This window comes from Macaca mulatta, chromosome 15 (assembly GCF_049350105.2).
Source record: "Macaca mulatta isolate MMU2019108-1 chromosome 15, T2T-MMU8v2.0, whole genome shotgun sequence".
NCBI classification, from domain to species: domain Eukaryota; kingdom Metazoa; phylum Chordata; class Mammalia; order Primates; family Cercopithecidae; genus Macaca; species Macaca mulatta.
In genome coordinates this window covers 108,622,918-108,638,817 of record NC_133420.1, presented here as the reverse complement: position 1 = coordinate 108,638,817, position 15,900 = coordinate 108,622,918, and the positions used below count along the sequence as shown (strand labels likewise).

General features: G+C 44.1%; 1 protein-coding gene across 1 annotated transcript in view; it reads left to right on the top strand.

Annotated features, from left to right (window-relative positions):
• The first annotated feature begins 9,980 nt into the window (after positions 1 to 9,980).
• GNA14 (G protein subunit alpha 14) overlaps positions 9,981 to 15,900 on the top strand; it is a 224,379-nt gene continuing 218,459 nt past the window's right edge. Inside the window, 1 exon segment of the mRNA NM_001265908.1 lies at positions 9,981 to 10,634. Coding sequence (NP_001252837.1) covers positions 10,511 to 10,634 — 124 coding nt within the window. The 5' untranslated portion in view covers positions 9,981 to 10,510.

The window sequence follows — 15,900 nt, the reverse complement described above, 5'->3', positions numbered from 1 at the left end:
AAGTTGCTAGTCTTTTACGGCTTCCCTATTAGTCCGTGAGTCAGGAAATGGAAGTTGCTAGTCTTTCATGGCTTCCCTATTAATCCGTGAGACAGGAAATGGAAGTTGCTAGTCTTTCATGGCTTCCCTATTAATTCGTGAGACAGGAAATGGAAGTTGCTAGACTTTTATGGCTTCCCTATTAATCCGTGAGACAGGAAATGGAAGTTGCTGGTCTTTTAAGGCCTGGACTTGGGAACAGACACAGCATCATTTCCACTATAGTTCATCCGCCAAAACAGCCACATAGCTTGCCCAGTTTCAAGAGGAGGAAACATATGCCTCACCTCACAAAGGAAAGAGTATCCAAGAATTTCTGGCCATCTTTAATCCACCACAATGACATTAAAAGGGGGGCAAGTGGGCTTCTATGTGTCTAATGGGCCATCAAGGGGTGACTCAGACACTTACGAAGATAGAAGGCAACTGTGTGTGTGTACTTTTCAGCTCTACGTTTCCAAGTGGCATTTACTAAGTTTATAGATTTTAAAATCATAAAAGAAAATTTTAAATGTCTATAGTGTTTAGGAGAGGAGAGCTTGGAGTATCCTCCGATGTGTGCTTCATTCATAATGACCTTTTAAAAACTGCATATTTGACTCAGACACTTAAAACCAACAAACCAACATTTATTTCCAACAGGACTCAATGGGCCCAGACAGGCCATGCTAGGTGTTCATGCACTTTTCTTACCCTGCTGGGAAGCCTCAGAACATGATTTCTGGCTGTTGTTGCTCCTGGATGGTCAGAATTATTCAAACTGCACAGTGTGGACTCTTCCTTCTCCCATGGTGCAGTGGAACCATAAATGTATTCCTTGTGTTGAAAATGAAGTTTCTGATGTGACGATAAGAGTAATACAAAACTAATACTACCTACTCCTACTAAGTGTTGACTAGCTCCGGGCAAGGAGATAGAGGCTTTAAATACATACACTCTATCTTGTAATCTTCACAATAACCCAATGAGATAAGCATTACCCATTTATTCATTCAAAAATGTCTATTGAGCACTAGAGGGGTGCCTTCCTTTTTTTTTTTTTTTTTGAAACAGAGTCTCACCCTGTCGCCCAGGATGGAGTCCAATGGGGCTATCTCTGCTCACTGCAACCTCCGCCTCCTGGGTTCAAGCAATTCTCCTGCCTCAGCCTTGAGCACATGAATTCTGCAGAGCTTAAAACCAAGACCATCCCTGAACTTCTCATTCCCAAGAACCAATAAATTCCATTTTAAACTTAAGTCAGTTTATATTCAGTCTCTGTTACTTGCAGTCAATGTATCCTGGGAAACACAGGCAGCATCTTATCCCCACAAATCAGTGTTGTCAGGGATTTTTTTTTTTTTTTCCTGGCTATGATATAATATAGTATAAAACAGGTAAATAGAAAATCACAAATCCCATATTAGTAACTTTTCTGAGAGTTAACTTATTGTTGAGAATTGGTCCTGAACAGTTTGGTGGTACAATTTTAGGATCATGTGGCCTCCCCTGATCTAGGCCCTAGGGATACAGTTGTGAATAAGATAATCACAGTTCTTCCTCTAATGAAAATTACCTTATTTTTCTGGTGGAGGATGATAAAGAAAGAAGGAAGAAAACAAGAGTAATCAGATAGTGACAAATGCTACAATGAAAATACAAGAGTATTTTCTGGATAATAATATTGAGTTGATGAGGAATGGCTACTTTAGGCCAAGTGGTCAGGGGACCCCACACCTAGGAAGTCACCAGTAAGTCACATTTATGTTGAGACCTACATGACAAGTAAAAACCAAACATTTCACCATCTGGAGAAAGCATGATTCAGGTAGCCAAGCAGGTAGTGTAAAGGTCCTGAGAGGTATTCAAGGAAAAAAGATTCAAGTATGACTGGAGTACCTTTGAATGAGAGGGTGAGTGTTGGGATATGAAGTTAGGTAGGAAACAGCCCTATCATATAGGGCCTCACAGTCTAGAATAAGGAGGGTTTTGTTTTTAATTCTCTGATAAAATCTATGGGATAATTTTGTTTTAACTTTAGTTTTTGTTTTTGTTTTTTTTTTTTTTGGAGACAGGGTCTTGCTCTGTCACCCAGGCTGGAGTGCAGTGACGTGGTCATAGCTCACTGCAGTCTTGATCTCCCGGGCTCAAGTGATCGTTCCACCTCAGCCTCCAGAGTAGCTGGAACTACAGGTGCACATCACCACACTTGGCTAATTTAAAAAATTTTTTTGGAAGAGACAAGTTCTTACATGTTGCCCAGGCTGGTCTCGAACTCCTGGGCTCAAGGGATCCTCCTGCCTCAGCCTCCTAAAGTGCTGGGATTACAAATGCTTGGCCTATATGAGAATTTTAATCTAGGTAATTATGGGCTATGTTTGGGGATTTTCAAAGCTCATTCTGGGCATCCTGTCCTATGATGGGTAGATTTTAGAGGGTCAAAACAAAAATATTGTTTTAGTCCAGGTCAGACATGCTGGTGGCTTTTTCAGAAGTGGTGGCAGCAAAAACAGGAATGAACATACCTGAGAAGCCACATATGACATAGCAAGAGACAACTCAGGAACCCTCAAAACTGAAATGTGCATGACATCCCCAGAGTTGCTCAGTGCAAAAGCTGCATGCAATGGTTCCAGAATAAATTCAGGATGCTGTTTAAAGGAAGAGTCCATAATTGCTAGATGAGGTGGGGAGGTGGGGCAGAGAGGCAATTGATTAGGTGTTGGTGGTGCTGAGATGGAAAAGCCAGCTGAAAGTTTTAGAAAACAAATGCAGAGTTTTGCTTTGCACTTGCTCCATTGAGGTGCCCATTAGACATCTAAGGCAACATGTCAGAAAGGTAATTGAAGTTAGAGTTAAAGTTAAGATTTGAAATTGAGGGAAGAAGTCATTATTAAGTGATATTGTTTGTCATGGAAGAATAAATGTCTGAACACATCTAAGAGTTTGTATCACTGAGAGGTGATATGTCCTATCAGACATCAAAACATTCCACAAAATCTCTGCTTTAAGATAGTATTGATAGAAGACTAGATAATACCTCAGTGGAACCATACTCAAGGAAATGTATCTCAGTCAGTATGAAAATGTAATATATGGCAAAAATTGAAATTTAATCAGGAAAATGGATGGAATGTTCAATAAATGATGTTGGCACAAGTGGTTACCCATCTGGAAGAAAAGAAAATTTGTTTTATACATTCTATAAAAATGAACAGATTAGATAATTAAATGTGAAAAACAAAATAATAAAAGTGCTTGCATCCAGGCATGGTGGTTCACGCCTGTAATCCCAGCACTTTGGGAGGCCAAGGTGGGCGGATCACCTGAGGTTGGGAGTTCAAGACCAGCCTGACCAACATGGAAAAACCCCGTCTCTACTAAAAATACAAAAAATTAGACGGGCGTGGTGGCGTATGCCTGTAATCCCAGCTACTCGGAAGGCTGAGGCAGGAGAATCGCTTGAACCTGGGAGGCGGAGGTTATGGTGAGCCGAGATCACGCTATTACACTCCTGCCCGGGCAATAAGAATGAAACTCCATCTCAAAAAAAAAAAAAAAAAAAAAAAAAAGTGCTTGCAAGAAAATCTGTGCTACTGCTTGTACAACCTAGAAATAGGGAGACCTTCTTTTAAAGACTGAAACTCCAGAAGCTATGCAAGAAAATAGAGGTATTTGGCTATGTAAAAGTAAAATCTTTTGTCTGGCAAAGATTTCATTAAAAATGATAGAGGACAAACAGTATATTGGAAAGTCTGTAATTCAGATGACAAACAGTGGATTTGTAATGTTGAAGAGCTCTTTCAGATTGTCAAGAAAAAGACAAATGACCCAATTTTTAAAATGAGCAAGGGATGTGAATAGACAATTCCTAGGGTAGCAGATACAAATGCTGACAAGCATATGAAGAGATGAACAAATTCATAGGTAGTCAGGGAAATGCAAAGTAAAACAACACTTTATTGTTATTTTATTCTCTTCAGGCTGCCAAAATTAATGAGCAAAAATATTACTTGTGGGGATATAGGGAGATGGGTGCTCATATTTGTAGCAGAAATGGGATTGCTTCAGTCTTTTTCAAGGGAATCTGGCCACATCTATTAAAATGAAAAATGTATTTATCCTTCAACCCAGCAATCTCTTTCCTGGGAATCTATCTTACAGAAATAAAAATGCTAGCATATGAAGATTTATATACAAAGATGCTTTTACAACTTTGTTTTTAGTGTCCCCAAACTGGAAGCAAAAATGAGTACCTTTCAAAGGGAAAAGTTGAATAATATATGGTCCTTTCAATCATCTAGTATTATGTAGTCACTAAAAAGAATAAATCAGAGGTAAAACAGTTTACTTAGATTTCACAAAGTATTCTTGGATGAGAAAAACAAAATACAGAGTTCATGTAATGTAGCTTCGTTTTAAAATTAATGATGACAAACTTCCTCTGAGTATATTTATACATGTCTATGAAATTATTTACTCTCATATAGGATTATCAGAGCACAAGGAAGTGAAGAATACATCCTAGGTTATTAACATGGTGTAAATGTAAATGGAGGGGGAAATTTAAGCAAAAAGGAAAAGAAAACAAGCCAAATAATCACTTCCAAACTTCTCAAAGAGTTTGGTTTCTTCTTGAGATTCCCCAACTTCCATGAAAAGTCACATTCAAAACCAAACAATACCAATTCCTGCCTACTCACAGTCATGTGTGCTTAAAGGCAGACTTCATTGTCTACCATCCCAGTGTTTTCAGTAACAGTTACATAATAAACAATTTCTGGTCTTCAGACAGAGAGTATTGTAGAGCAACATGTTGACATGTTGATTGTTTTAGAAAAACAGATGTTGAGAACAAGCAGCCACTAGCATCAATATCACACATCCATCTAAATATCCATCAGTTGGGAATAATAGATACAGGGGACTCCAATAGTGGGGAGTGGGGGCAAGGGGTGAAAAGTTACCTATTGGTTACTATGTTCACTACTGGGGTGACAGGTTCAATTAAAGGCCAAACCTCAGCATCACAAAATATACCCATGTAACTAACCTGCACATGTACCCACTGAATCTAAATTTTTTAAAAAAATCAATCAATCAATCATTATCCGTCATTGCTCCATCAACTCTCACCTACCAAACTAGAGCTAATGGGTGGGGTGGGGAGTAAAAGTGACAAGTAAGAAGGACCGAAAACATTTTAGAAAATACATTGAACTCAAATTGAAAAAAAAAAAAGAACATGTTGGATTCAGAAAAATGAATTAGAAAATTTGGAATCGGCCGGGCGCGGTGGCTCAAGCCTGTAATCCCAGCACTTTGGGAGGCCGAGACGGGCGGATCACGAGGTCAGGAGATCGAGACCATCCTGGCTAATACGGTGAAACCCCGTCTCTACTAAAAATACAAAAAACTAGCTGGGCGAGGTGGCGGGTGCCTGTGGTCCCAGCTACTCGGGAGGCTGAGGCAGGAGAATGGCGGGAACCCGGGAGGCGGAGCTTGCAGTGAGCTGAGGTCCGGCCACTGCACTCCAGCCCGGCGACAGAGCGAGACTCCGTCTCAAAAAAAAAAAAAAAAAAAAAAGAAAATTTGGAATCATTTATACCAACACATTCAGGAGATGGACAAGCAAACTCCCACTGATGATTGAGCTCCTTAAGAGTTGATACTTACACGTACAATTAAAACTAAAGTTTTTCTCACTGAACTCTGGGTATTTTGTTTAAAAATAAAATAAAACTAAAGATGTGGTGGCTTATGTCTGTAATCTCAGTACTTCAGGAGGCTGAGGCAGGGGAGACTCTATGAAGCCAGTAGTTCAAGACAAGCCTGGGTAATATAGTGAGACCCTGCGTTTACAAAATATAAGAATAAAAAAATAGCTGGACATGGTGGCATGAGCTTGTAGTCCTAGCTACTTGGGAGGCTGAAATGGGAGAACTGCTTGAGCCTAGGAGTTCAAGGCTGCAATGAGCTATAATCACGCCATTGCACTCCAGCTTGAGTGACAGAGTGACACTCTGGCTCTAAAAAAAAACACCAAAAGTTAAGAAAACATTTTATTTAATAATAATACATAAAGCAACCTTGATATTGGCTCTTTATATTTTATTCTTTTTCTTAAGAAAAAATATTGGCCACACCCTAGGAATGAGTCACAACTGCAGTTTGAAAAATGCTGACATTTTTCAGCAAAGGTACATGGGTATTAGTGCTTTGTGAACTTCCTCAAGGTCATATTTTTACTCTATGTTACTCGTTAAGTTCGTAGATAATACATTTGCAAAAGTGAACAGCATCTTTCCAGCCCTCTACTTGCACATTTCCTTGGCGTTCTGAATTAGAAACAGGGCAGTCATTCTCTCTAAGAGGGCCAGTGGCAGGTGGGGGCAGCTCACATATACGAGTTCTTCCTAAGTTACACATTCATTTGTTTTGGACTTGCTTATTGGTTGTCACTGTCTTCCACCACAAGAACCTTCTTTTCTTGCATCTCAGACTAATTCTTCTTGGTTTCAGTATTTATTCAGTCAGCTGAAAGTTGCTAATTTAGGAATACCAGGATAAGCAAGAGAAACTTTTTACCTGTGTGTAACTCATGGATTAGAAGAAACAGACAGGTATAACAGAGTGAGATGCTGACAGTGTTCCAGCAGTAGCGAAAGATGGGTCTAACTGACAAGGGGTGGAGATGCTTCCTTAGAAGAGATGCATTTGAAAAGGAAATGACCTAATTTTGCCTAGGGTGAGAGACGGCATTCCTGGAAGATGGAACAGCATGCACAAAGGCATGGAGGCAGGAGGTAGGGAGAACACAAAATTCCATTTGTCTGGAGTTCCAGGAGAGTGATGCGAGACGAGGCTGCTATGCACATCTGTAGGCCTGGGGAGCCCCCCAGGTGACTCTGTGCTCTCACTCTTCTCTGTAAGGAAGCAGGAAGGGGTAGGTTCATATTTCAGGGTCTCAGTTTTACTTCTTTCTACTAGACTACAGCTCTACTGAAAGTCTGGAATTGTCTCATTATCTGAATCCTCACTGCCTGGTACAGGGGCTGGTATGGACCCAATAGACATTCAGAGGAATATCAGACAATTAGTTCACCCTTGTAGCCACACTTGGCAGATATCTGAAACTCAGGTCCAGTCTGCACTCTTGTCTTCAAGATGAATAAAATAAAATTGCAGCTTTTTTGAAATAACTTAGGAAGATAAATATTCTCTCTTATTAAGAACTCTTTTCAAAACTACCCCTTCCTGGAAAGATACTTCAAATGGATTAATATCTTAAAATTATTATTATTTTACCTCCCAGATTCTACAGATAAGGAAGATAGAGATGAATACAACATAGAAGTATAAAAACGATTGACTTGTGATATCCCAGTTTTCTATTTCTTACCAGTGGCTGATGCTCAATAACAACTTTAGGATTTTGATTATTTTAAAATAAATTTATTTTGGATAAGTGTGAATGTCATCAAAGAAATAATTGCATGTTAGAGTCGGGTGATCCTCTGGCTTATCCCTCTCATCTTATAGTTAAGGAAAGTGGAGCCTAAATAAGTTTACGTAAGTTGCCCCAAATTTTCTTTACTTTTTTTTTTTTTTGAGACAGGGTTTAGCTCTTGTTGCCCAGGCTGGAGTGCAATGGCGCAATCTCGGCTCACCACAACCTCCGCCTTCCGGGTTCAAGTGATTCTCCTGCCTCAGCCTCCCAAGTAGCTGGGATTACAGGCATGCGCCACCACGCCCAGCTAATTTTGTATTTTTAGTAGAGACGGGGTTTCTCCATGTTGGTCAGGCTGGCTGGTCTCGAACTCCCGACCTCAGGTGATCTGCCCTCCTCGGCCTCCCAAAGTGCTGAGATTACAGACGTGAGCCACTGTACCCGGCCCAAATTTTCTAATAGACAATGAAAATCAACCAAACAGCCATGACTCAGAGCAAGTAACCTTTTTGATGTGTGTCCCTTTAGTCTCTTAAAAATGTGTATGTGTATTCTCATACTAAAACTTATCATACTCTTTATATTTTTGGATCTTGCCTTTTTCATTCAATGTACTTTGAGGATTTTCTCCAAATTTATTCACATGTCTATTACTCACATATCCACATATTTCATGGCTGCAAAATATCTCATTGTATGGATGAACCATAATTTAAGTTGACCTCTTCCCTGCTGTTAGGTATTTAGGTTGTGAGTTTTTGTTGTTGTATTGGCAATAAAACCTTTGCATAAATCACGAGGCTTCTTTTTAGTTATTTCTTAAGGGAGAAATTACTGGTTCGACCAAAGGGGATGGACATGTCTAAGGCTTCAGATATATACTGCCAAGCTGACTAGCCCAGGGAAGTTGTACAAATTTGCCATAATCAATATGTTTCATAACATTTTAAAAATCTTAGCAACTTTAAACCTAATAGGTCAGTATCAGTAATTCCAGTTAATGTAAGAGTTCAAATTTGCCCTAGTTTTAATCATTTTAAAAAATGTATAATTTTAAAATGATAATAATTATGATGCAACCATGACTTTGAGAAGCCAAGAGATCTTATTCTCAAATTGTAAATGAATCCGTAAGCGCTAAGACAGAAGAAACAGGCTATTAAATGGCCAAAGATCAAATTTGAAATGTCCAGGAGTTTTCCTGTAGGGGTCACTGTTACCGTCAATTTATGCCTGCAAGAAAACTAAAATAGTCACACATTAAAGAATGTACGCACATTTTTAATGTCTGATTCCTCTACATTTCTTAAACTGCAAAACAGTAAGAACATGCAGCCAGATAGCATCGCGATACTAACTTCTTTGTATAATGACACATACCATTCCACTCAATGTGCTCCTCAGTTTGAGTTGATAAAATACTTGCTACTCAAATGAAAGGCACTTATGCCTGCTCTTAGTAGAGGAAGCATTATCTAATTGCCTAACGCTCCATTAGCATATAGCCTATACTGACTTGAGAAGGAAAGAACGTTCATTGCTGTGGCCAATAGGATCCCCTCTCTCCACCTTCCCTTTTCTGCATCAAAATCTACACAGACAAAAGTCAGATGTTGTAATATGCATTTTATTGTGCCACTTAAGTACAAGAAGTGCTTTTTAATTTTAAGTTTTTATTAATGCTGCTCAAACTTGACCCTGATGTTCCAGGATCCTGGCCAAGGTGTCAGTGAGGACACAATCGCAAGGCGGCTGTTAGGTTTCGGGGCTGGGCAGGAAACTTGCCAGGTGCTACCAGGAACGTGTCAGCCCTTTCTACAAAGCAGGTGTCTTTCCCATCATAAAATGCAAAGCAATCAGCCGTTCCCTTTCTCCCCAGCCCCCTCGTCCGGAGGCCGAGAGGATATTTACCCTGGGCTCTTGCAGTTCTCTTATAATTGAACCCAGCGGCGGCTCCTTCTCCGAGCTCAGAGCCACCAGGCTCGGCCCAGCCACACTTTACAGGCAAATTGCCGAGCTGACCAAGCTGGGCCAAGGCCAAGCTGGGCCCGGGCGTCCAGGAAGCGGAAGGAGCCCGTCTAGGAAACCCGGGTGTGCGTGGTGGTGAAGCTGGTGGGCAAGCTTCCACTTAAGGTCCGGGTAGAACCTCGGGGCTTTGCGTCTCGCAGCAGACGCTTGGCGCCGCTCCTCTTCCAGCCTGCTGCCGCCTTCTCCGAGCGAGTGAGTTGGCGAAACTCACTCACCTGTCAGAACCCGGGGCCTGGCTGCCAGAGCGCGCAGGTTACAGCAAACTTCGGCCGGGACGCCACAGCCAGGGAGGCGAGTGTGGGGGCTGCTCCCTGAGAAGCCAGCTCCCACCCCCTGCTCCGCGCCCCCTGCTGGTCCCCTTTCACTTCCAGGCGCCTTCGGCTTGGGGTGCCTAGAAGGCCAAGTCCAGCAGACGCCAGGGCTGCAGGTTCGAGATGCTCCGCCTCCTCCTGCCACTTAGAGCCACAAGCGCTAGCGGGAACTTTTCCACTTGGTCTTAGTCTGCGGTCACTGCTGAGGTTTTCAGAACTTTCCAGGCAAAGGCCAGCCAGGTCCTTTGCCTCCAACCCACTCCGCGCGTACCTCTCGCCTGGGGACACCCCTAGGCCCAGAATATCCTATTCCCCCCGGAGCACCGACGTTCCAACTGTCGTCTGCGCCCCCTGACTGCTGTCCGGCTCCTGTGCCAAGGGGCGCTCGCATCTTCCCGGGGCCAGCAACACTGCCAACTTCTCGACTCGCCCTCCTTCTCCCCAGAGCGACAGTGGGGCAGGCTGAGCCCGGATCCGGGGTGCACTCGAGTGTTCCCCGCACTCGGGATTCGCCCCCGCCTCAGAACCGACTTTCGAGGGGGAATTGAGCCTCGGAGGTCCAGGCCTGTTAGTCCAAAGCTCAAATCGGCCCCGGTCTTTCCACACCCCTGTGCCCGTCGCGTGCTGGCCGGGTGAGTGGCCGGGCCGAAGATTCGAGTGCTCGGGGCCGCGTCGCCCCGTCGGGTGCTGAGCTGAGCCCACCATGGCTGGCTGCTGCTGCCTGTCCGCAGAGGAGAAGGAGTCGCAGCGCATCAGTGCGGAGATCGAGCGGCAGCTTCGTCGGGATAAGAAGGACGCGCGCCGCGAGCTCAAGCTGCTGCTGCTGGGTGAGTGGCTGCGTCTCCGACCCCCGCGAGCCAGGCGTTCCCCTCCCGAGCCTTCCCGGCCGCTCTACTGGCCCGGACCCGCGCGGCCCTGGAGCCCACCGGAGTGCAGGACGGCTTCCTCCTCCTCCACCTTGGAGCTCATGGATGCCAGCAACTTCGGGCCTTAGGGCGTCTGTTCTTTATATCTCTGGCTGGGCGACATGAAAACGCACCCCCTTCCCGTGCCCCCAAACGGGACAGGGACCTGTAACACTTGACCTCTTGACCGCTGTACCCTATGTGTTTCGGTGTGCCCCTCTCCCCAAAACCCCCTCCACTCCTCCGCCCGCAGCACACCCAGCGTGGGGTCTATGGTGACCCACATCTTGGGTTCAGGGCTAGCTCTGACCCGCACGCTTTGAGTTCTAGATGAAGCATCTTGAGAATTTACCATGTGCCAGACCGTGCTAAGTTCTTATGGGCATCATCACCTGGTGATGCGGGCAGGTGATACCTCTATTCTAGAGAATTAAAACATGGAGGCCTGGAGAACTGACCAACTTGCCCTGATTGAGAAAAGGCAAAACCGATGCTAGGTCAGCTGTGGGGGTGAAGCCCATGCCGTTGCTGCTCCTCTGACCGTGAGCTCCTACGCCTGCCCCCCATGGGTCCCTTTGGCCAGGCCTTTGTGTTTGCAGCAGACCCAAACCTCCCTTGCTCATCTTGACTCGGTGTGTCCACGCCCTAGGATTTAGGTTGGCTGCCCTGGTGCCTCTGGCCGGTCTTCATCCAGCTCCTTTGGTCTCTTTGCAAAGGTCTGGGTAGGACACGCACTTTCAAACACAGAAAGAAAACAGTTGAAGGTTTGCCCAAGTTATGCCATGAGGTGAGGATCCCACCTCCTCAGACTTTCTAGAACGCTGTCAACATATTTGCTGTTTGAGGAACATTTTACCTTTCTTTTCAGACCATGGTATCAGCTGTCAATTTTTCCACAAAGATTTCAGCTTTTTTGCTTTCATCCCTTTTGAACAGGAATCTTCTCTTATACCATCTGTTTATTCATCTTTATTCCTTGTATAGGTGTCACCCTCCCAGAAAGCTTCAAGGAAAGAAAAAGTTGATCTAGTTAGTGTAGTATAGAGAAGGCTCTCAGCCAGTACGGCCTTCAGACCTGGGCGGAAGAACCCCCTTACCCTTATCCCCTGGGTTTAAAGGGCCCAGTCTGGCCTTCTGGGGGTTGCGGGGGGTGTGCCCCTTCCCATAGACCTGGAAGTCTGTAGGTCCAAGGGGGCTGGCTACCCAGAGATCATGCTGCCCCCTCCCTCCCAAGACCTGGATGGAATACCCAGCCCAAAGGGCCCCATACCAGCTTCTAAGGCCTGAGCCCTAGAAAGGGCAGGCCTGATCCCTGGAGAGCTCACATAGGGGCAGCTGTTTGCTGGGGCATAAAAGAGTTTGGAAATGTGGGCTGGATAGGAGAGGAGGGAGTCCCTGTGGGTGCCCAAGAGGCCCCCCTAGGAGAGAGGGAGCTTGGGTGGGGAAGGGAAGGGGCTCTGTTCATGGGCCAGGTCTGCTATTTCTGTGTCTGGCCCATAACTCTGAAGGGTCTGAAAATTCTAAATTGTCCCTGGCCTTCTAGGCTGCTATAAAGCTACTGTTGTCAAGGGAGGAGGAATACATGACAGTTTGCTAGCTTGGTTAACACTAGAAAATAACTAGGAGGGGGACTTTTGTACTTTTGCCCTGAACCTCACAAACCAGAGGGGTCTAGTTGCATATGTACTTTTTTTAAGGGCAGGCTGAACCCTATTTCATTTTGCAATGCTTTGATTTGTCAACATGTGAAGTACAGTGTCCAGAATATACCAGGAGCTTGACAAATGCTGGCTCTCTGTATGAAAAATTGTGCAGTCAGCTGAGCCATACTGTATTGGTAATAAGCCTGTTTGTTTGATGTAAAATGCTTGCATTGACACACAAAATAGGGGAGGAATGTTTGTAGGTAAATTGTTTGCCCTGAAAGTCACATTAATCAGGGTGACCCAGGGTCTTCTTCATTTCCCCAGGCCCTTGCTCCAGTCCTCCTCCTACCGCCTTGCGGCACTGTCTGACCTCTGGACACCATTTTCATCTTGCCGAGTTGTGACTAGTACATCCCCTTAGTGAAAACTTTCCTGTGAAAAATAGTTTCCAAAGTACACGGAGCTGTTCAGAACTCCAAGGATGGACTTCAAAACCTCTGATTTATTTCAATCTGTACAGTCCTGGGGCACAGCTCCATTTCTTCTCAAGGAAGAGCCAGTGACTCAGAGGAGAGAGGAATTTTAGGGGAGGGTAGGCACTGTTTTGTCTGAAGTCATGCAATTTGAGTGAAAAATTCACCCATCTCTGGTAGGTGGATTAGAGCATCCACTGTTCAGGTGTCTCAGTTAAAAACCCCACTTTGCAAATGGGAGTTTGGAATCCTTTTGTGGAGCATGGGATGACCTCCAAAGCCACCATCTCTTTCAAAATAAAGCATGCTTTTGCAACAAAATGATTTTAGGATGTATCCGAAGTGCAGTATTCCTGTTTCTGCTTAATAAAAGCATGGGTTAGCGTCTACTAGGGAAAGATAAAAGCTGTTGTTTGGTTAAGGCTAATAATTGCAAGATGTTAGTGTGACGCCTTCTCATCAGAAAGAGGAGAAAATAAAGGAGATGGTTGAATTTAGTAGAAAGAAATTTCTTACCAGTTCCTTGCATAAAAGTAGGACAAAAAAGAGTTCTGATAAGAACATTGGTGAGTACTCATCAGCATAGGGAGAAAGTGTCAGGACAATAGCTATTAAATAAGGGAAAATGAGATCTTTTATTGATTTTCCTGTTAAACGCAGATTGGTGAAGTATGGCTTGTTAATTGGGTTGAGTGTTTTAATTCTGGATGCAGACCTCACCTTGGAGCTCTCTGGAAGGAAGAGGAATTGGTATTTAACAGATACTGGCTAAATTAGTTTGCTAGGGCTGCCATAACAAAATACCACAGACTTGGGAGGCTTAAGCAAAGGAAATTAATTTTCTCACAGTTGTGGAGCTGGAAGTCTAAGAGCAAGGTGTTGGCTCAGCAGGTTTGGTTTTTCTGGAGGCCTCTTTCCTTGGCTTGCAGACAGCTGCCTTCTCCCTGTGGCCTCACATGGCCTTTCTTCTGGGCATGCACATCCCTGTCTTTTTCTTTTCTTTCTTTTTCTTTTTCTTTTTTTTTTTGACACTCTTTAGGTTGGAGTTCAGTAGTATAGTCATGGCTTCCTACAGCCTTGACCTCCTGGACTCAAGCAATCTTCCCACCTCAGCCTCCCTAGTAATTGGGATTACAGGTGTGAGCCACCATGCTGGGCTTATTTTTCTTTTTCTTAGCTTTTGTTGCCTAGGCTGGTCTCAAACTCCTGGGCTCAAATGATCCCTCTGCCTCAACTTCTCAAAGTGTTGGGATTACAGGCGTGAGCCACTGTGCCAGGCCACTTCGTTTTATAAGGACGCCAGTTCCTATTGTATTAGGGCTCCACTCATTTTAATCACCTCTTTAAAGACATTATCTTCAAATACGGTTACATTCTGAGGTACTAGTGGTTGGGATTTCAACATATAAGCTTTGGCGGGAGGACTAAGTTCAGCCAGAAACAATAGTGTAGAGATGAAGAATGTAGATTCTTAGGCCAGTCTGCCTGGGTTTGAACCCTAGCCTTATAGTGTCTTAGCTGTGGACTAACTTCTCCAGGCTTTGGATGGCAGTGAGTGGTCGGTGTCGGCTATCATCACTGTTTTTGAATATCTTCAGGTCCTAGAGAGGTGTCGTTTTCCATTTTTAGTTGACCAACTATGGGTTGCATAGAAGTTTGTATAAATTGTTCTGGTAGTGCTTTAACAGAAATGTTTTGCTTTGAGTTTCCCTTAGTGTTTTCTGAGCTTAAAATCTCTCTTCCTACTTACACCAAAAAGTTGAAAATCTGGTCCCAAAAAGTTTGACTGGATTGATTATAACAAGATCCCATTTTAGAATTAGCTATCATGTTCCTGGGCAGGAAGTCCATTCCAGAAAATGGTGCAAATAATGTGAGTTTCAACATAGAAAGTGACAACACTGGCTGGGTGCAGTGGCTCACCCTGTAATCCCAGCACTTTGGGAGGCTGAGGCGGGTGGATCACCTGAGATCGGGAGTTCGAGACCAGCCTGATCAACATGGAGAAACCCCGTCTCTACTAAAAATACAAAATTAGCCGGGCATGGTGGCATATGCCTGTAATCCCAGCTTCTCAGGAGGTTGAGGCAAGAGAATTGCTTGAACCTGGGAGGCAGAGGTTGCAGTGAGTCGAGTTCGTGCCATTGCACTCCAGCCTGGGCAATAAGAGCAAAACTCTGTCTCAGAAAAAGAAAGGAAAGAGACAGAGAGAAAGAGAAAGAGGAAGAAAGAAAAAATGACAACACCCTTCCTACTCTGTGAATTCCCATTCTGTGAAGGAGAAAAGGAATGAAATGGTAAATATGCCCGCGTTCCTTTATCTGAGCTTAGTTCAATGCAACATCCTTTTCCAAGGTGCCAGCCACAGTGCAGGGATTCCTTCCCAAGGGCTGAGTTGGAGAAGGACAGTTCACAAATAGCTGTTATGAGGAAGATGGACATAAAAGCTTAGATTAAGAGGTGGAACAGGCAGAGCATAAAGGGGGAACCTCTGGAGGAGGCATCATCTGAGTAGGCCCTGAACTATGGGGAGGGTAAGATGCAAACTATTGTCTGTGCGTGGGGGCTTGGGAGAGACATGCAAAAACTCTCCTCACCATCTAGGGAAATTTCTGAGGGACAGTAAATGGTGTTCTAAGGATCTGGGATCATATGAAGGATCCCTTGGGGGCCAGATTTCATTGAGTTTTTGTGTTTTGTTTTATTTTTTGTTTGTTTTTGAGACAGTCATGCTCTGTTGCCCAGGCTGGAATGCAGTGGCATGATCATGGCTCCCTGGAACCTCACAGAATCACAGGTTCAAGTGATTCTCCTGCCTCAGCCTCACAAGTAGCTGGGATTACAGGCATCCACTACCATGCCCAGCTAAGTTTTTAATTTTTTTTTTTTTTTGGTAGAGACAGGGTTTCACCATGTTGGCCAGGCTGGTCTCAAACTCCTGACTTCAAGTGATCCGCCTGCCTCAGCCTCCCAAAGTGCTGGGATTACAGGCATGAGCCACAGTGCCTGGCCTGTGTTTTATTTTAACCAGTTATGGGAGTATTGTGTTCACTCTAAAACAGACATTAA